Here is a 21,471-nt window from a genome sequence, read left to right on the forward strand (position 1 = left end):
GAGATCAGGTCTCTACTAAACCCTGATTTCACCTGATCTCAATGAGAGAATAATAATCAAGTTCATAGCTTAATTTAAACAAAAAAAATTAACTCCGAAAGTTAAAAAAGTTACGAGAACCAAAAAATAATTTAACCTTTTTAATTAAAACAAAAAAGCGCCACTTGGCAAGACTTATTTTAGCGGTGCATTTACGTGTAACTTCCAAGTTGATTGCATGAAAGAAAGGGGACACGTTTATTATGCTAATTTAACAAATACTGATTGCCCTATCATATAAGTGTATCATACATCTCCGCAATTAACTACACAAAACAAAGAGAAGATGGAGGGCAATAATAAGAAAGAGAGAACATTCAAAAATGGAGAAGAAGAAGAAGGAGCGAGAAAGGGAAGGAAAAAGGAAGAAACTGAAAGCACAACAATAACAACAAAGACAGTAGGTATGGATCCAATGGCTAAATTGGTGATTAATGAGACTGTTACTCAAGGTGATGTAGCTCAAAACCCTAATGATGTCCTTGCTTTCTCAAGATCTGTTCATAACATAGATTCTTCCCTTGAATAGATTGATTGTGAGATTTTAATCAATCTCTTTTCATTTCATATTATATATACATATATATATCTTTTTCTATTGAGAAAATGAGTGGTTAATCGCTTACAGACGATAAGCTCTTGGTCTTCATGAGAGTTGGGATCTCAATGTTTTTTTATTATAGACTCATGTCTTAGCTCCAAGCAGTAAGAAAATCAGAATAACAGTTTGTCTCTTGGAAAATGTAGACGATCTTACATAAAGACAACATTGGCATCAACTGCTTACATTTCACAATGGTAAGAGCAAAAGGATCACGTATCTTAAGAGTATATTAAGAGCATCAGTGACTTTCCTAATAGCTAAAAGGAAATCTGATTGAACAAACACATTCGGCTGAGTAAAGCCTTCGACGTTATACCTTGTTCTATTTGTATTGAGAATTCTCTAACTATGCACCATTATAGTAACAATAAAACTGAAATTTTATCATTTTAATAATATATATTTTATAATTTTTTACTCTCAACAACTATCACTTTAATTTTTAGGGTTTTTTCTAATAATTATGATTTGACTAAGGGTGAGTTTGAATGAGCGGTGCGGTGCGTTTACCTAGCGCGGTTTAAAAAGTAAGTTAAACGCAACACACCGTACCTAATCGCTCATCTAAACTAAGCCTAAGACTATATAATTAAGCTGGCATCCTAAGTGCTTAGGACCAACCACTCCACAAGTGACAAAGCAATTAATTTCATATTTTTATTTACACGAATATAATATCATGATACAATAATATTTAAAAAACTATAAATATATTTATTAATGTATTAAAAATACCTTAAAACACCATTATTATAATATGTTTTGCCAACATTCACCTACTCATTATCCTATTCAATGTTTAGTAGTTTATTTATTTAATAGAATAATGGATTAATTTTTTGTCTTAATTGAAAACTCTTCATATTTGGAGTATGACATGACATGACAACCACTAAAAATCACCTATATTATTTAAAAAAAGTCACCTAATATTTATAATATATAGATTTATATAAAGAATTTCTTTTTTTTTTTAATATTTCCTTTCTCTTTAGGAAAGGAAAAGAAATTGGGTCAAAGACAAAACATAACAGGTTTTACTTAGAAAACAACTTGGCTCTTTGACAACCCTGTACGTCATTTTGCATGATAGAATTTTGTGAGAAGATAATTTATCTCTTAAATCGGTGGTGTCATTCGCGGTTGTGGTGGGTGAAGGTTAATACGAGTTGCTTTCTGTCAAGTTGTGGGAATTAAGGAAGCATCGGTGGTGTCATTCGCGATTGTGGCGGGGATTGGGTTGTAGGCTTCACGATTGATGTCAGTGCCACTCCCATCTTCCAAGTATGAGGCCAAAGCCTTGTACGAGGGGATGCGGTTCGCATGGGACATATGGTTTCGAAGGGGTGAGCTGTAAAGCGATAATGGTTTGCTTGTTGAGCTTCTTCGAAATTGTTATGGCGAGAGGAATGAGGTGTGAATAATGCGGTGGACGGGAATGGAGTGTCTGCCTGAGACATAATGGTCAACAGTATAATGACGTTGCAGGCTACATGTCAAGGATTGGTTCAGGTCAACTAAATAGGCTAGTGATTTCGGATAATCCACGGCTGCGATTGTGAGTTGGTAGCAGCAGATAGTAGTCTACTGCTAATTAAATGGAATTAATTGAATTAAATATCAAATTTAAAAAAATACACCAAATCCAAAAACAAAAGAAAAACATCACAAGTTCTGTTGCGGAAAGGATCGATTCGAGAACTCCGATATGACTACAAGTAAATTGACCGGAACGAAAAATAAAGTGAACACAAGGATTTACGTGGTTCGGCTTTAATGCCTACGTCCACGGGCAGAGGCGAAAAGAAATTTCACTATAACAAGATGAAGATTACAAGTGTTTTACACTCAAGACACAACCCGAGAACCTCACAACTCTCAACCCCTATAGAAAACCCGAAAGCTAAAATCCTAGCTTTCAAAGAACAAGCTTTGCTCTCTCTTGGTTTGGGATGATTAATATGGCTAATGAACCTCTCTATTTATAAGAGAGTTCAAGGACATAATTGTCCAAAACTTTGGCAAAGATTTGTGGTTGAAAATGGACACCAACAACCATCCACTAATCCACTACCACCAACAACCCACTACCAACAACAACAATCCACTACCAATTTTAAGCCATTTCTTAACAAATCTCCACCTTGGCTTGAAATTTACCAAGCTGAACATCATAGTGAATTCCTCGAACTGGATCACCTCTTCCAAACGCCTCTCTGGCGCTAATCAATCCCGAATACCTATCAAGTCCAAGCAATGCTTGAACTTATATGCAGGGATCACCTTAGTTAACATATCTGCAGGATTCTTCTCGGTAGCAACCTTGCTGATAACAATGTCACCTTGCGTAACATGTTCCCGAACAAAATGATATCTGACATCAATGTGTTTGGTCCGTTCATGAAACATCTGATTTTTAGTCAGATGTATGGCACTCTGGCTATCGCAAAATACAACAGTGAAATCCTGTTGTAAACCCAAACTGCTTACTAGACCTTTCATCCACAATGCTTCTTTCACTGCTTCTGCTAACGCCATATATTCCGCCTCAGTCGTAGATAAGGCTACGGTAGACTGTAACACAGCTTTCCAACTAATGGCTCCTCCAGAATAAGTGAAAACATAACCCGTCAGAGATCTTCTTTTGTCCAGATCTCCAGCATAATCAGAGTCCACATAGCCCGTGACACTGCTAGTGCAGTCACTCTGATCATATACCAAGCATAAATCTGCAGAACCTCTCAAGTACCTGAGAATCCATTTCACGGCCTGCCAGTGTTCCTTGCCAGGACAACTCATGTATCTGCTGACCACACTAACTGCATGTGAAATGTCTGGACGAGTGCAAACCATTGCATACATCACGCTTCCAACTGCACTCGAGTAGGAATGTGAGACATTTGCTGCTTTTCTTCATCAGATTGTGGTGACAACTCTGCAGAGAGTTTGAAATGTGGTGCCAACGGAGTACTCACAGTTTTCGCTTTATCCATGCCGAAGCGTTGAAGAACCTTTTCAATGTAGTTCTTCTGCGACACACGAAGCTTGCCCGCCTTGCGATCTCTGTGAATATCCATGCCCAAAATTTTCTTGGCAGCACCCAGATCCTTCATCTCGAACTCACCACTCAACTGCGACTTTAACTTGTTGATTTCCGACATGTTTTTGGAAGCAATTAACATGTCATCAACATACAGCAACAAATAAATGTGCGAACCATCTGAGAGCTTCCGATGATAGACACAAGCATCATAGTCACATCTTGTGTAACCATGCTGAATCATGAAGCTATCAAACCGCTTGTACCACTGCCTTGGGGATTGTTTCAATCCATATAAAGACTTCTTTAATAGACAGACATGGTCTTCTTTACCAGGAACTGTAAAACCCTCTGGTTGACGCATGTAGATTGTTTCCTCGAGCTCACCATGCAAGAACGCCGTTTTTACGTCAAGCTGCTCAAGTTCTAGATCAGACTTGGCCACCATGGCAAGTAATACACGAATGGAAGAATGCTTTACGACTGGGGAGAAAACTTCATTGTAGTCAATCCCCTCTTTCTGAGTGAAGCCTTTAGCAACCAATCGTGCCTTGAATCTAGTTGTTTCAACCCCTAGGATGCCTTCCTTTTTCTTGAAGACCCATTTGCAACCAACTATCTTCTGGTTACTTGGCGGCTTAACCAACTCCCAAGTATGGTTCTTGTGAAGAGATTCTATCTCCTCACTCATAGCAATTGCCCACTGTGCCGACTCATCACACGTGACAGCCTCATTATAACTGGAAGGTTCTATACCAATGGACTCCGCCACACTGAGCGCGAAAGACACCAGATTAGCGTAACGCGGATTTGGTTTGATTTGTCTCTTCGTTCTTCCAGTGGCAATGCTATATGGTTTTTCTTGAGGTGACTCATCTTCATCGGAATCTTGCACCTCAACTTGATCATCCTGGACTGAAGTACCTTCCGTAGGAATTGGAGCGTCCACCTGACACTCCACCTGCTTCTCAACACCGTGATCTCCCATTCTATCTGACTCCTCCTTTTCCCGGGAATTTGTGGTGGATCGAAGCATGGATGACTCATCAAAAGTCACATCTCTGCTGATGATGAACTTGGACGAAACCGGATCAGGACACCACAACCTGTATCCTTTCACCCCTTGGCCGTATCCAAGAAATATGCATTTCTTCGCCCTCGGTTTGAGTTTTCCCTCATTTACATGAGCATACGCAGGGCAGCCAAACACTCTTAAACCAGAGTAATCAGCAGGAGAACCAGACCATACTTCCTCAGGAGTCTTCAGCTCAATAGCTGTTGACGGAGATCTGTTAACCAAATAACAAGCAGTATTAACAGCTTCAGCCCAAAATTCTTCACCGAGCCCAGCATTTGATCACATGCAACGAGCTCGCTCCAAGAGAGTTCTATTCATGCGTTCTGCAACTCCATTTTGTTGTGGTGTTCGACGAACAGTGCGGTGTCTCACTATTCCTTCATTTTTGCAGAACTCATTGAATTCACCTGAGCAAAACTCCAAGCCATTATCCGTCCGGAATCGCTTGATCTTCTTTCCTGTTTGATTTTCGATCAAAGCTTTAAATTGCTTGAAGTTGATGAGAACCTCATACTTGCTCTTCAGAAAATACACCCAAACCTTTCTCGAGTAATCATCGATAAAGGTAAGCAGATATCTGTAACCACCTTTAGAAATTGTCGGAGAAGGCCCCCAAAGGTCAGAATGAAAGTAATCCACTGTGCCTTTTGTCTTGTGAATCCCAGTGCTGAACTTTACCCGAGTCTGCTTACCGAAGACGCAGTGCTCACAGAAATTCAACTTTCCTGTACACTGCCCAGACAATAATCCTCGTTTGCTTAGCACCGATAAGCCTCTCTCGCTCATATGCCCGAGCCGCATATGCCATAACTTCGTGGTGTCAGAATCTAGATCATCTGATGATGACACTCCCGCAACACCTGTAACCGAGGAACCATCGAGGAAGTAAAGGCCCCGCTCCAAATTACCACGTATCACAGTCAAAGCACCCGAGAATACCTTGAGAACTCCACCTTCAGCAGAGTACCGAAAGCCTTTCTTGTCCAACGTACTCAAAGAGATCAAATTTTTCTTCATTTCTGGAATGTGCCGAACATCAGTTAGAGTTCTAACAATACCGTCAAACATCTTTATACGAACTGTGCCAATCCCCATGACTTGACATGCGTGGTCATTTCCCATTAGTACTGAACCAGAATGCTTCTCGTATGTTGAGAATGCATCTTTCGAAGTACTTATATGAAATGTAGCTCCCGTATCAAGAATCCATCTCCCACCAGCGTAAGAGTCGGATACTGCAAGAACGATCTCGGCATCACTTGAAGAATCTGCATCAGCTACATTCGCACGATCATTTTGTTGCTCCTGTGATTCTGATTTCTCCTTCCTTTTCGGACAATCTACCTTCATGTGCCCGTACTTCTTACAGTAGTAGCACTGTATTCTCTTCTTGGACTGCGATCTAGGATGGCTTTTACTTGAACTTCCACCCTTTGCCTTGGATCTTCCTCGAGCAACCAAGCCTTCGCCTTCATTGTTTTCGACCACCTTACCAGTGATTTTCTTCCTCAACTCACTGGAACTTAAGGCATTTTTCACCTCCTCTAGAGTCAGGTCATCACGACCGTACATCATTGTATCAACAAAATTCTCATACGAGGGAGGCAAAGAACACAAAACAATTATTGCTTGGTCCTCATCATCGATTTTGTTATCGATATTATTCAAATCCATGATAATGGAATTGAATTTATCCAGGTGCTGGGAAACAGGTGTACCTTCCTCCATCTTCAGGGCATAGAGTCTTTGCTTGAGGTAGAGCCGGTTCGTCAATGACTTCGTCATGTACTTGCTCTCTAACCGGAGCCACAAACCGGACGCGGTTTTCTCATCCGCTACTTCTCGTAGCACTTCATCTCCTAGACATAGCAGAATAGCACTATGTGCTCTTTCTAGCATGTCATCCTTTTGCTCTTCCGAAAGCGTGCTTGGTAATTTATCTTTACCAGACAATGCTTTTAGCAATCCTTGTTGAACCAGCACTGCCCGCATCTTGATGCGCCATAAACTGAAACTATTTTTCCCGGTAAATTTCTCGACATCATACTTAGTCGATGAAACACTTGTAGCCATAATTTGGAACCTTTGAATGAATGATAATATTTTCTTCCTGATGTGAAAGATCAGACAAAGCTGCAGTCACAGGGCAATTCAGAAAATATTATCACTCCTTCAACTACGCTCTGATACCAATTTGTTGCGGAAAGGATCGATTCGAGAACTCCGATATGACTACAAGTAAATTGACCGGAACGAAAAATAAAGTGAACACAAGGATTTACGTGGTTCGGCTTTAATGCCTACGTCCACGGGCAGAGGCGAAAAGAAATTTCACTATAACAAGATGAAGATTACAAGTGTTTTACACTCAAGACACAACCCGAGAACCTCACAACTCTCAACCCCTATAGAAAACCCGAAAGCTAAAATCCTAGCTTTCAAAGAACAAGCTTTGCTCTCTCTTGGTTTGGGATGATCAATATGGCTAATGAACCTCTCTATTTATAAGAGAGTTCAAGGACATAATTGTCCAAAACTTTGGCAAAGATTTGTGGTTGAAAATGGACACCAACAACCATCCACTAATCCACTACCACCAACAACCCACTACCAACAACAACAATCCACTACCAATTTTAAGCCATTTCTTAACAAGATTCATTTGATGCTGTTATAAAAATAGGTAACCTATTTTTGGCCTGATAGCTGTGTATATGAAATGTTGATTATGAGATGAAGGTCATTGAAAATATTTTAATTTTTAAATAAATTTTGGTACAATATTCGTGAAGACGAAATTCGCCAAAGAGGGAACAACTGAGAACATTATCTTCATATTTTTTAAGGACACAATTTTAGAGTAATGATTGGGAACCATTTAAATCATAAAACTAATTCATCAACCTCCAAATTTGTTTATTTCTTTTATTGATTTATTTCTGATTTCATCCTTCTTGATTCGCATTATTAAAATATGAACCATCAACATCGTATAAGTAAGCAAATTGACAGAAAATAATACAAGTAAATATAAAATAACCTTAATGGTCCCTAGAATCAAACTTTATTATTAATATCATTATCATCATCCGATTTCTAGTTACACACAAAAAAAAAAAACAAAACAGAGCTTAATTAAAGGTCTATATTTATATTAGATTATCACATATCTGATGAAAAAATTATATGAAAAATATATTTATAAAAAATAAATAAAATTTCAATTGAAATGATAAAGTTAAAAACTCTCGTACAATTAGATTTCTATGAAATTTTATTAATTTTATATAAAAATATAAAAGATCAAAATACTCTCTTACTAATATAATTTATTTTATATAAAAAAATAAATTTTTTAATTATTTCCTAATTCAATCTGCTGTCAATTAACTTGTAACAGTTAACTTAATCAAAGATTTTAAATGTATTATATGCGATATTCAATTATAAATTATTTATATAATAGTAAACTTTTAATTGCGTACAAGCAGGATAAAGGAAGAAAAATAAGAAGCTAAGATCGGATTATAATTTTTTTTAAGGATGAAATTACAAATTTTATTGTAATATTAAACTATAATTTCTGAATAAAAAATTTCAATTGTAGAAATTCAAGGCGCAGTTCCGACCTACCACCGCAGCTGTATGGAAAGACAAAATTATAATAATTATATTAATCATTGACAAAATTATAATAATTATATTAATCATTCATTTTGATTTGCAAGTTGGTAATAATAAGAAAAAAGACAGATATGAGCTCAAGAACTGGGGATAAGTGCCGGTCATAGATTTCTCAAACTAGAACCTGAAACCGAGCAGCCCTGAATGGGATTTGTTGAAGTTCCAAGTCCGGGAAGCATTGGAGGAGTACGGTTGTTTTGAGGCCTCGTTTGACCAACTCCTGGAGCTTCGGCAGCCAGTTTTAGAGGCCTTGGAACAGCTATTTGACTTGCCTTTACAAACAAAACAGCTTTGTGTTTCCGATAAACCCTCTAGTGCCTATCATGGGTCTCCATCAAGATTGTATGAGAGCATCTCCACTGATGATGCACATATTGCTGAAAACATTGAACAATGCGTCACAACCACTTTGTGGCCTCAAGGAAACATAAGCTTCAGGTACATCCATTCACTTACAAAAAACCCTTTAGCAAAACTACTACACCTTTATTGATCATCTGCTCTGTATTTGGCAGTAAAACTCTGGCATCTTTCACTCAACTGGCATCAGGATTAGAGAAGACAATTTTGAGGATGATTTTGGAGAGTTTTGGGCTTGAGAAATACATGGATGAACTTCTGGACTCAACAAATAATCACCTGAGGGCCATGAAATACGGAAGGCCAAACACCAGCGAGCCAACCCTTGGGATACCTGTGCACTGTGATTATACTACAATGACTCTTTTGTGTCAATTAAATGAGGTTCAAGGATTGGAGATCCTAAACAAAAATGGCGAATGGATGAATATAAACCCTTCACCCAACTCTTTCGTAGTCATGCTTGGAGAATCCTTCAGCGTAAGTCACTTGTTTATTAATAGCTTGACTTAAACAAAAGCTCAAGGTAGATAGAACGTAAATTTTGTACTGTTGCAGATATGGTTGAATGGTCGATTGTCTTCTGCTTATCATCGCGTGATGATGAAAGGAAACGAGGATAGGTATAGCATCGGATTGTTTGCATGGCCAAGAGGAGGGTACCTAGTAAAGGTTCCCAAAGAGCTTGTTGATGACAAAAATCCGATGCTCTTCAAACCCTTTGTTCTGGAAGAATTTTTGAAATTTCACTCCCCCCAAATCGTTCAAGGTGCTACTAAATCTTCTCTTAAAGCTTATTGCAGTGTCTAAGATTTGGGCATAAACAATTTCATATAAAATAAATAATTCGGGGTCTCTCTATGTAATATATATATATATAGAACAATGTAATTAAGGTTATATATATATATAGAACAATGTAATTAAGGTTATCCCAACTCAACATTGAAGTTGGCCAAAGCAACTGTCCTAAAAGGGTTGTAAAAGGGGTAATGATGGTAAAGACAAATTACATATTTCGAGTGTTTTTTCCCCAATTTGTTGGAAACAAAATGAAGTAAGTAATACTTTTTTGGTTTATTTTTTATATTTCAAATATTATAAATTATGTAAGTTTGACATGTTAATCAAATATTTTTGTGTATTGGTGTGTTATTTTTTATATTATGGTGTTGGTATTATGTTTTTGTACTTATAGTATTATAAATTTGTTATTCATTTACATGTTGGTAATTATTTTACAAATATTTTTGCGTGTTTATAAAAGTATCATGTTGATATATTTTTCATATTTTGTCAATAATGATTGATTAAGAATGAATTTTCTTTTTATGTTGTGTTTGATTGATTAAGAATGAATTTTCTTTTCATGTTGTGTTTGAGTTATATCTTATTTCAGATGATAATTTACACACTTTCTTATGATGATTCAATTTAAAGAAAATTATATGTTTATATTGTATTTCATATTATGTTTTTCTAGGACTCAATTATTATGATTTTTTTATCCTTAGTAAATCTTTTCATGTAGGTTGTTTTTATGCTATCGTCATGTATCTTTTGTGTTATTTATATTTTAACTATTTTTCATATTATTTTAAAGCCATGCCTTTGTTTTTTCCATGTTTGTATAATTTGTTATAATAATTCAATTTTAAGCTAAGATTTATTTGTTTGAGGATTTCATCATTTCAATATATATTAGTATAAATATTATATATAAAATAATAACTTTTGGATGTAGTGATAAGGTTTATTGTATTCTTAATAAGAGAATTTAAGTTCTAATCTTAGAACCAATATTCTAGGGATGAGCAAGCATAAATATAAAAAAGATTAGTCTTTCTGGACTGTAAACAAACATTGAAGATACAATGATTTCACGTAAAAAATTACAATTAATATGATTAATATTTTAACATTATTTCATGCTTTAGTTATTTGAATCATGCATATCAAGTTTGGCGTAAATTAAAATTTTTTATTTTTTTACCAATTTAATAGAGATATTGGATTGGTTTAAAAATTTGCATGAATGACAAGTATAATTATTTGATAAATTAAACAATTGGATCATTAAAATATTAATTGTATAAAAAGTTATACTAATGTATAATTAAATTTATAAATTTTTATAACTGGATCCCTACCCATAAATATATTATGGATAAAAATAATTGTTACTTGACAAAAAAATTTAGAATCAAACCGTTGATCGAATTAATTAGACCACCAATTATAAATTCAACCAATTGAATTAGTATAAAGTTGATTCAACCATATATGTAAAATAAAATATTATTTTTAAATAGATGGACTCATTTCAATGAAACAATCTAATATTGGACTTTTTTTCTGTCTCTCTAAAGTTGGGAAATGGAGAATAAATAAAATATAATTTAAAGGTAATTATTTGATAAAAAGGAAATGGAAATCTTTAATTCCACAATCATAGTTAAGATTTGTCACAACTTTTTTTATTTTTAATTATAAATTAAGGACATGGAAAATCTTATCTATACTTGTGGAGTTAAAAATTTTGAAAATCAATGTATTAAACAATTATTTTATAATTGTATGAGAAAATATTTCGTTATAATTTTATAAGAAAATATTTAGTACACTAATAGTGGAAGTTTTTTTTTACTCCAGAAGTAGTTAAGATGTTGATAAGTATCCTATAACAATATATTATAATATTAAAAAAGAAATATTTAAAAAAATACATAACAATCTTTTAAAACTACTTATAAAAAACATATACTACTAATATACCAAATACTAACCCTAATTTTATATATAATTTTTCTCAAGTTTCCAATACCTCTCTATTGGAAAAACCAAATAAGTTATATTTTATTACTTGTAATCTATCCAGTTCTCCTTTGTGTAATATCCATATTTTATTACCAAAAAATAAAAATCTTATTATCGTCTCTCTCTCCCTCTCCCATATCCCAACGTAAATCAAATTTGTTTTCGATTTAAAAATACGTTTCCATATCTCTTTGGGCCATATGCAAATCAATCTATTCCATCTCTTTCTTTCTTACAACTATTTTTTTTATCATTTCATCTATTTTTCGATTAGCACCTTACCAATTTGTAAATCAATTTATTCTTTCTCTCGCTTTAGACTGATATACAAACTGGTTGTTGATATAATCGGTTGATTCTATCCGATTTCAAGCACCATGGTCAAACTTTTGTATTATGTATTTGACATAATGAAATGCTACTCTTTAATCCATGGATTTATTCATTTATTGTTTCTTGCTTTGACTATTTGTGTTAATACAACAAGATGGAAAATAACTTCTTATTTTATATATACTATTTAAAACTGAAACCTCTAAAAAACAATTTTTTTATGTGGATTGGACAGCCTAATATTATGACATGTATATAATTCTAAAAATTCATCATGTATCATACAATTTAATATATTTTTTAATTTGGTAAATGTTATATTGTTTTATATTTATATTTAATTTCATTCTATAATATATATTGAGACTAGCTACAATAAATAAGCGGGTTTTTTTTTTAAATAAAAAATTTCTTTTTACTCTAATATAACATACTTGTAATATAAATTCTTTTGAGGAATAAATATAAAATTTATTTTTATACAATAAATTTGTATTACAAGTATGTTATATTTGAAGAATTTGATAAGTTTTTTTTTTTGGGTTTTACAAATTTATACACGTGGAATGCCTCTATTTTAAAACTCGAAAGTTTTGATTAGGAAGTTTGAGGATTAAATTGATAGAATTTGTAAATATGAATGGTTAAATATATTTAATTATTTAGAATTAGGATAAACTTGATAGAATATGTAAGTATTGAGGACTAAATGTATTATTATCAACTTAGAAAAAAAGTTTTTCATTATCAATATAACCACGGGTGACCAAAACAATAACGAATTCAAAAGTTAATACGTAAATTGAAAACTTTTAAAATTGGGTGACCAAAACAGTAACACATAATAGGGTGACCATTTTACCCAAAATTGATTTATCAAATTTAATTGCAAAATAAATAAATGAAATTAAAAGGTTTAATTTGAAATGTTAATATAAAAGTATTTAATATAAAATGTTTTGCTTTCTATTTATCAATTGTAAGCTTCTTGGTTCAACTAGGTCTAATTTCGCTAGTAGTCCTTGTACTCTTTGTATATATTGAAAATTAATCCTTCAACTTTTAATTTCTATAATTTGATTTTTTATTTAAAATTAAAATTCAATTGGTAACATTGTCAAATGTGATTCATTAAATTAGATTATGTGAGATTTAAAAAATAAATAAATTTGCTTGCATGACCAATTTAAGGCGAGTTGAAAGGCATGTAAGCAAATAAAATTGTTGCCATGGCTGACCTTTGCATAGAAAAATAAAACTTAAACACATCTAAAGAAAAAAATTTATTGACTTTCACCTTCGGCTTAAAGGTGGATTTACTTATTTGGTTTTTTAAGCATTTGGCGACATGAGCAAATTTACTTTTTAGAAAAATATCACATAATTTAACTGAACGAGATTCGTTTAATGTTGTTACAAAATAGATTTCAATTTTTAAATTAAAAGTGTAGAGTGATTAAATTGTTAGAATTAAAATTGAGTGAGTGAATTTTAAATGGATGAAGGATATAAAAATTGAGAGCATAGTTAAAGCATGGAAATAAATTTTTATATATATTGTGAAGACTTTGAATTGTTTTATATATTCGAGGAGTTTAGCTCTATCTGATCTCCTGATTCTATTTTTCTGTTTGATTTTGTAGGACACGAGAAGGACACGCTATATAAAATTATTGTTTTTTTTTTTTTAAACATGAATTTCATTACATGATATTATTATATATTTTTTATATGATATCTAAAATTATTTATAGCCTCTTATAATTCTTAAATAGAAAGATAATACACTTCAGTGTACTCAAACTTATATCAACTTGCATTGACAACAATACTACAATCAATTGAGCTAAGACTCAACTTTTCTTTTAGGACATGTGGGAAAATTATAATAATTATAGTAAACTTTTTTAATTGCGTTCTAACAGGACGAAACAGAAAAAAAATTTATAATAATTATAATAATTTTTTTTATTTTAAATTTTATGTTCTATTCACGTGGATCATATATGTGGCGTAAATTAAAAAATTTTAATTTTTTTTATCAATTTAATAGAGATATTGAATAAATTTGAAAATTTGCATGTATGACAAGTACAATTATATTGATAAATTTAACAATTGAATCATTAAAATATTAATGATATAAAAATATATAAAACTAATTTAATTTTACATTAGTATAATTGGACCCCTACCTATAAATATATTATGTCTAAAAATAATTCTTACTTAGCAAAAATTTTTAGAACTGAATTGTTGATCGAATCAATTAAAATACCAACTCTCATTTCAATCAATTTGATTAATTTGAAGGTGGTTGAACCATATATATAATAAAATCTTATTTTTAAGTGGATGGTTGAACTATTATTTGTCATATTCATATCTCTTTCTTGTAGGGAAATGAAAATGGAATAAAATATAATTTTCGTAATTATTTAGTAAATAGATAATAGAGATCTTTAAGTCCGTCAATAAAGTTAAAATTTTGTCACATATTTTATTTATTGATTTATAATTTTTAATTACAACTTAAGGATGCATGGTAAAATATCATATTCGATGAATGTGCCAAATAATTGTCCTATAATTTTATAAGAAAGTATTTGGTACACTGTCAATGGAGTTTTTAGACATTACAAGTAAAGTTAAAAGGTTAACAAGTATCTTATAAAGTATAATATAATATTAAAAAAAATTTTAAAAAAAACATATAATTCTTTAATCTACTTATAAAATAATAAAAAAATCATCACCAGCATACTAAATACCAACACTGATTTTATATATAATCTTTCCAAGTGTCCAATAACTCTACTCGGAAATAAAAACCAAGTAACTTATATTTTATTATTTATAATCTATTCATTTCTCCTTTGTAACAATGTACATATTATATTACCAAAAAAAAAAACTTATTCACGTCTCTCTTCCTCTTCCTCTCCCTCATATCCCAATGTAAATCAAATCTGTTTTGGATTTAAAATTTTGTTTCCATATATCATCGGGTCATATGCAAATTAATCTTTCTCATCTCTCTTTCTTACTCTGATCCGAAATATTGTTTCCTCTACCCTTTCTCTTTTCCCTTCATTTTCAGGTCTCAACTTCATATTCTTTGACTTTAGTTGAGAGAAGGAAAACAAAATCAACAAGCGAAGCAGGGCAGAAGAAGAGGTAGAAGCAGAAGCAACTTTGCCTTTGGCAAAGATTTGTTACCAGGGGTGAAACTATTTTTTTTTTCTTAGGAACCAAAATTAAATTATAATTTTTACGATAATAAAAATATAATTTTATCATTTTAATAGCTATATCTTTATAATTTTTAAAGAATTAAATAAAAAATTATCAAATTTAGGAAGCCAAAATGTAATTTTACATTTACTAAATTAAAAATTTTAAAGAGCCTAAATGAAAAAATTTTCATTTTAAGAGGAGTCGGATCCTGCCAACCCCTAATTACGCCCTTGCTCAACCATTTGCCATTAAATTTTTTTTCTTTTTTTCATTTACTTTACTATTTTGGATTTTTGGGTTGGGTTTAGAAAATTTAAAGGGTTTATGGTGACTTTTAAATGATTTGGGCTAAAAATAGTTTTTTTTTGTGTGTTTGGATATTTGACCTAAATATTTTAAATATTAATTATCAATTTTTTATCACTTCATCTATTTTTCGATTCATAAATCGTAATTCTTACTAAATTGTGAATCAATTAATTCTTTCTCTCGTTTTAGATCAATATTCAAATTGATTCTTAATCTAATCTATTAATTTAATCCAGTTTCAAAAACTTTGGTCAAAATTTTGTATTGTGTATTGAACATAATGAAATGGTACTCTTTAATCCATAGATTTGTTCATTTATTATTTCTTACTTTGACTGTTTGTATTAATATAACAATCTTGATGGAAAATAACAAAACCTCTTGTTATTTTGTATGTAATATTTAAAACTGAAACCTAATCAAGAAATTTTTTAATATTGTGACATGTATATAGTTTTAAAAATTCATCATGTGTCATACAATTTAATATATTTTTTAATTTGGTAAAAGTTATATTATTTTAATTTTTTAATGGAATTGCATTCTATAATTTATATTGAGATTAGCTACAATAAATAAGAGGGGTTTTTTTTAAGAATAAATAAGAGGTTTTTACAAAACAAATAGAATTTCTTTTTACTCTAATTAATTTGACACCATCAATTTAAGCCATTTATATTCAAAGTTATATTAACTTAGTACAATTATATTAATTGCATGGATACAAATATAATTTTCAATTACTCTAATAATAAATTTGAATACTCCAATAATAACACTCTGGCACTTTTGAATCACAATATGAATTGTACCAGCATAATCAAAACTAAAATTAATAAATCTATAAATATATCAATGGTGCGTTTCAGTGAGAAATTAATTATGCAACATTATTGATCTACATATTTGTTTTCCTTTTTTTTTTACATATTTGTTTTCCTTTTTTTTTCTTTTTGACTACCTACGTCAAATATTCATATTTGAAATTTATATTTTATCTTTGATTTATTATAAATAGATGTCTCAATCCTTGGTGAATATCAGGGTAGTATGTAAGGTTTTCAATGCTTAGAATATCGTTGTGTTTTTTTCCCCTTTTATAAATATGGTAATTCCTTAGAAAGAAAATGATTTTTATTTTTATTTTTTTGTAAATAAAACAACATTAAATGATTATAAAAGCAATCAAGAAATCAAAAACCCATAATATCCTTTTGAATTAGTTCCCACACAAAATGTGGAGTTCTATAAACACCTACATACCTATGAAACCTCAACCGATACAGTTATCAACAAGTTATTACCAAAGGTGCATTTCATGCATTTTCATACCATCAATAAATGAAAATATCATGCATTCATAAATCATACAATTGTGTATATTAGGGGTTTATCTTAAGTTATCCGAACTTATCTGGTATTCTTTTCGGGATTGTGTTTCAGTTATTCCGAAACCTTACGTTTACCACGATTGACCTCCGGAATTTGTTCCTCAGGGTCTATAACAGCAAAATTAACTCATTAATACCCCACATTATACATTTCAAGTTTAATATCTACCCCCGGTCCAAATGACCGTTTTGCCCCTAACCTTTGACATTTTTACGATTTAGTCCTTAGGCTCGTATAATGAAACACATGCAATTTCTATCTCACCCAAGCCTAGCGAACATTTTTCTCTCTTATGGTAGCCCACATTATCCATTATTTTCTCATTTCTACCACACATTTACATCTTTTGCAAAATGGTCCCTATAAGGGTTTCTCATGAAAATCAACTAGAAAAAAATGTTTAACACACATTAATCTTTCATATTCCTCCATAATCCATCAAAACACAATTAACTCATGCATGGGTAAATTTTTAAACATGAACACTAGCATGAAATATGGGTAGAAATGGGGAGATTAAGCTATCGGGATTCCAAAAATACAAAGAATATGAAAAACGGGGCTTGGGAGCACTTACTATTGAGCTTGAAAATTGAAGAAACCCTAGCTATGGTGTCTTCCAAATTTCGGCAGCTATGGGAAGAAGATGAGCATATTTTTGCTCTATTTTTCTCTTTTTATTTCATTAAAATGCCTAATGACCAAAATGCCCTTATGCCCTTTCTTTAAAATTTCATCCATACAAGCCCATTTTTGTCCAAAAATTTAGAATTTGAGAAAATTGCTCTCCAAGACCTTCTAATTAATAATCTAAAGAAATTTCATACAAATTTCTTCTAGAAACCAAGTTTTGCAATTTATTCAATTTAGTCCCTAATTTCCAAATGGACATCTTATACTTAGAATTTCTTCATGAAACTTTAACACATGTATATACTCTTATTCTAGGCCTCATAATAACCATAAAATAAATATTTTGATGTCAGATTTGTGGTCCCGAAACCACTATTCCGACTAGGCCCTATTTTGGGATGTTATATTTCTCCCCCCTTAGGGACTTTCGTCCTCGAAAGTCTTACCAGAAAACAGATTCAGATGTTGGTTTCTCATGGTTTCTTATGGCTCCCATGTAGCCTCTTCTACACCATGTCAATACCACAGAACTTTTACAAGAGCCACATCTTTATTTCTCAACTGTTTAACTTCGCGAGCCATTGTCTTAACCGGTTCTTCTTCATAGGTCATGTCCAGTCGAATTTCAATCTCAGTTGGTGAAATTACATGAGAGGGGTATAATCGGTATCTCCTTAACATGGATACATGGAACAAGTCATGAATCTTTTCCAGTTCGGGTGGCAACGCCAAACGATAGGCTAACGGTCCAATTCTTTTGGTAATTTCGTACTTCCGATAAATCGTGGAATCAGTTTACCTTTTCGAACAAATCTCAATACCTTTTTCCATGGAGATACTTTCAAAAATACTCTATCCCCAACTTGAAATTTAATTTCCTTTCTTTTTAGATCAACATAAGACTTTTGCCTATCTGATGCCGCTTTTAGACAATCCCGTATCACTTTAACTTTTTCTTCGGCTTCTTTAATCAGATCAACTCCATGAATCCGATTTTCCTTAAGTTTTGTCTAATATAATGGAGTTCGGCACTTCCTACCATACAAGGCTTCATAAGGTGGCATCCTTAAACTTGTTAGGAAACTGTTATTTTAGGCAAATTCTACCAATGGCAGGTATTTTTCCCAACTACCCTGAAATTCAAGGATGCAACATCGCAACATGTCCTCGAGGATCTGAATCATCAGCTCAGACTGACCATCGGTCTGAGGGTGAAAAGCTGTACTAAAGCTCAACTTTGTACCCAAGGCTTCTTATAACTTTTTCCAGAACCTTGAAGTGAACCTCGGGTCTCTGTTCGAAATAATCGACAGTGGTACTCCGTGCAATCTTACTATCTCAGAAATGTACAAATTGGCCAATCTATCAAGGGAGTAATTTGTTCTTACCGGGATGAAATGAGCCTACTTTGTCAGTTTGTCCACTATGACCCATATGGCATCTTTCTTTTTCGGGGTAGTCCTGTCACGAAATCCATAGTAATTCTATCTCACTTCCATTCGGGGACCATTACAGGCTGTAACATACCTGAAGGCACTTGATGTTCAACTTTAACTTGCTGACATACTAGGCATTTCGATACAAATTCAGGAACATCTCTTTTCATGCCTTTCCTCCAGTACATCTTCTTTAAATTATTGTACATCTTGATACTTCTCGGGTGTACAGACAAACAACTGTTATGTGCTTCTTGCAAAATCTTCTGAATAAGTTCATTGTCTGTATGTACACAAACCCTATCTTTAAACATCAAACATCCATCAGGACTAATTCAGAAATCGGACTCAATCCAGACTCACATTGAGCCCTTTTTGCTTGCAAATCATCATCATTTAACTGAGCATCATGAATTTCCTGCAAAAATGTCAGCCTAGCCTCCAGCTCGGCCAAAACTGAACCATTATCAAGCAAGGTCAAACGAGCATCCATAGCTTTCAAGACATACAAGGATTTTCTACTCAGTGCATCGGCGACCACATTCGCCTTTCTCGGGTGATAGTCGATAACTAGATCATAATCCTTAATTAATTCTAACCATCTCCGTTGTCTCAAATTTAACTATTTCTGAGTCATCAAGTATTTCAAACTCTTGTGGTCTGTGAATATACTACAAGTCTCGCCATACAAATAATGCCTCCAAATTTTTAAGGCGAAAACAATAGCAGCAAGCTCGAGGTCGTGGGTTGGATAATTCTTCTCGTGAGGCTTCAATTGCTGTGAAGCATAGGCTATCACCTTGCCATCTTGCGTAAGCACACACCCCAATCCATTTAAGGATGCATCACTATAGACCACAAATTCTTTTCTCGATTTAGGTAGCACTGAAATAGGAGCTTCGGTCAGCAACGTCTTTAACTTCTCAAAACTTCGCTGACACTTCTCTGTCTATTCAAACTTAACATCTTTCTGTAGCAACTTCGTCATCAAAGTCACTATTATGGAAAATCCTTTTACAAACCTTCGATAGTAACCGGCTAAGCCCAAAAAACTTCTAACCTCGGTTACATTATTAGGCGGTTTCCATTCAATAATTGCAGAAATCTTACTTGGATCAACTTGGATGCCTTCAGCCAAAACTATATGACCCAAAAATCGAACTTCCCGGAGCCAAAACTCACTCTTTCTAAACTTAGCATACAATTACTTTTCTCGCAAGGTCTGCAACACAATTCTCAGATGCTTCGCATGCTCTATCTCATCTTTAGAGTAGATCAAAATGTCGTCAATAAACACAACGACAAACTTATCCAAATATGGCTGAAAGATCCTATTCATTAGATCCATAAACACAGCCAGTGCATTCGTCAGCCCAAACAGTATGACAAGAAATTCATAATGGCCATACCTCGTTCTAAAAGCTGTCTTGGGTACATCCGAACCTTTAACTCGCAGCTGATAATAACCAGACCTCAAGTCTATCTTGGAGAATACAGTGGCTCCTTTCAACTGGTCAAACAAGTCATCGATCCTTGGCAAAGGATACTTATTCTTAATAGTCACCTTGTTCAGTTGCCAATAATCGATACATAACCTCATCGAACCATCTCTCTTCTTTACAAACAACACGAGGGAACCCCAAGGTGAAAAACTTGGCCTAGCGAATCCTTTATCCATCAGCTCTTCCGACTGTGCTTTTAACTCCTTCAGCTCAGTAGGTGCCATTCTATACGGGGCAATGGAAATGGGAGTCGTCCTTGGCACCAATTCAATACCAAACTTTATCTCCTTTTCAGGTGGTAATCCGGGTAACTCTTCCGGAAACACATCTGGGTACTCACATACTATTGGCACGGACTCAATCTTCAGCTCTGTTTCCTTAGTGTTCAGTACAAATGCAAGGTAGGCTTCATACCCTTTTCTCATATGTCTCTGGGCAACCATTGCCGTGATTACAACCGGCGGCAAACCCAATTCTTCTAATTCGACCCGTAAAATCTTACCATCCAGACATTTCAACTTAATATACTTACTACCACAATTCATAATTACATCATGAAGGGCTAACCAATCCATACCAAGTATTACATCAAATTCATCAAATGGTAACAACATAAGGTTAGCCAGAAAATAATGACCTTGAATCGTCAAAGGACAATTCTTACAGGCTTTATCAACTAAGACTGATCTGCCTAGTGGGCTCGACACTCTAATGATGAATTCTGTAGGTTCAACGGATATGTTCATAATAGACGCCAATCTCATGCAGATATATGAATGCGTTGACCCCGGGTCAATTAAAGCAACAACACTTATATTAAAAAGAGAGAAGGTACCTGTAATAACATCAAGAGCAGCAGCTTCCTATCGGGCACGTATTGCATACATCCTAGCTGGGGCTCGAACCTCTGGTTTGCAGCATCTTTAGTCACGACTCAACTGCCACTAGCACTCTCAGGGTATCTCGGAGGCCTATCTCGTGGAACGGGAGCATTCGACTTCAGAGCT

General features: G+C 33.3%; 1 protein-coding gene and 1 long non-coding RNA gene across 3 annotated transcripts; both read left to right on the forward strand.

The window, feature by feature from the left end:
* The first annotated feature begins 301 nt into the window (after positions 1-301).
* On the forward strand, positions 302-1,060 carry LOC121209934 (uncharacterized). Its single transcript, XR_005905140.1, has 2 exons — positions 302-491; positions 787-1,060. It is a non-coding gene; the product is annotated as an uncharacterized lncRNA (long non-coding RNA).
* Positions 1,061-8,511: 7,451 nt separating this feature from the next.
* On the forward strand, positions 8,512-9,879 carry LOC107957511 (probable 2-oxoglutarate-dependent dioxygenase AOP1). 2 transcript variants are annotated; one of them, XM_016893035.2, is made up of 3 exons: positions 8,512-8,883; positions 8,961-9,285; positions 9,364-9,879. In XM_016893035.2, exons 2-3 carry the CDS (start codon positions 9,019-9,021, stop codon positions 9,613-9,615), a joined length of 519 nt encoding a protein of 172 aa, XP_016748524.2. In that variant the 5' UTR covers positions 8,512-8,883; positions 8,961-9,018; the 3' UTR covers positions 9,616-9,879. The 2 variants fall into 2 exon arrangements, with proteins under 2 accessions (XP_016748524.2, XP_040937862.1); XM_041081928.1 differs by having other exon boundaries at positions 8,512-9,285.
* The last annotated feature ends 11,592 nt before the right edge of the window (positions 9,880-21,471 follow it).

Source organism: Gossypium hirsutum, chromosome A11 (genome assembly GCF_007990345.1).
Source record: "Gossypium hirsutum isolate 1008001.06 chromosome A11, Gossypium_hirsutum_v2.1, whole genome shotgun sequence".
Classification (NCBI taxonomy): Eukaryota; Viridiplantae; Streptophyta; class Magnoliopsida; order Malvales; family Malvaceae; genus Gossypium; species Gossypium hirsutum.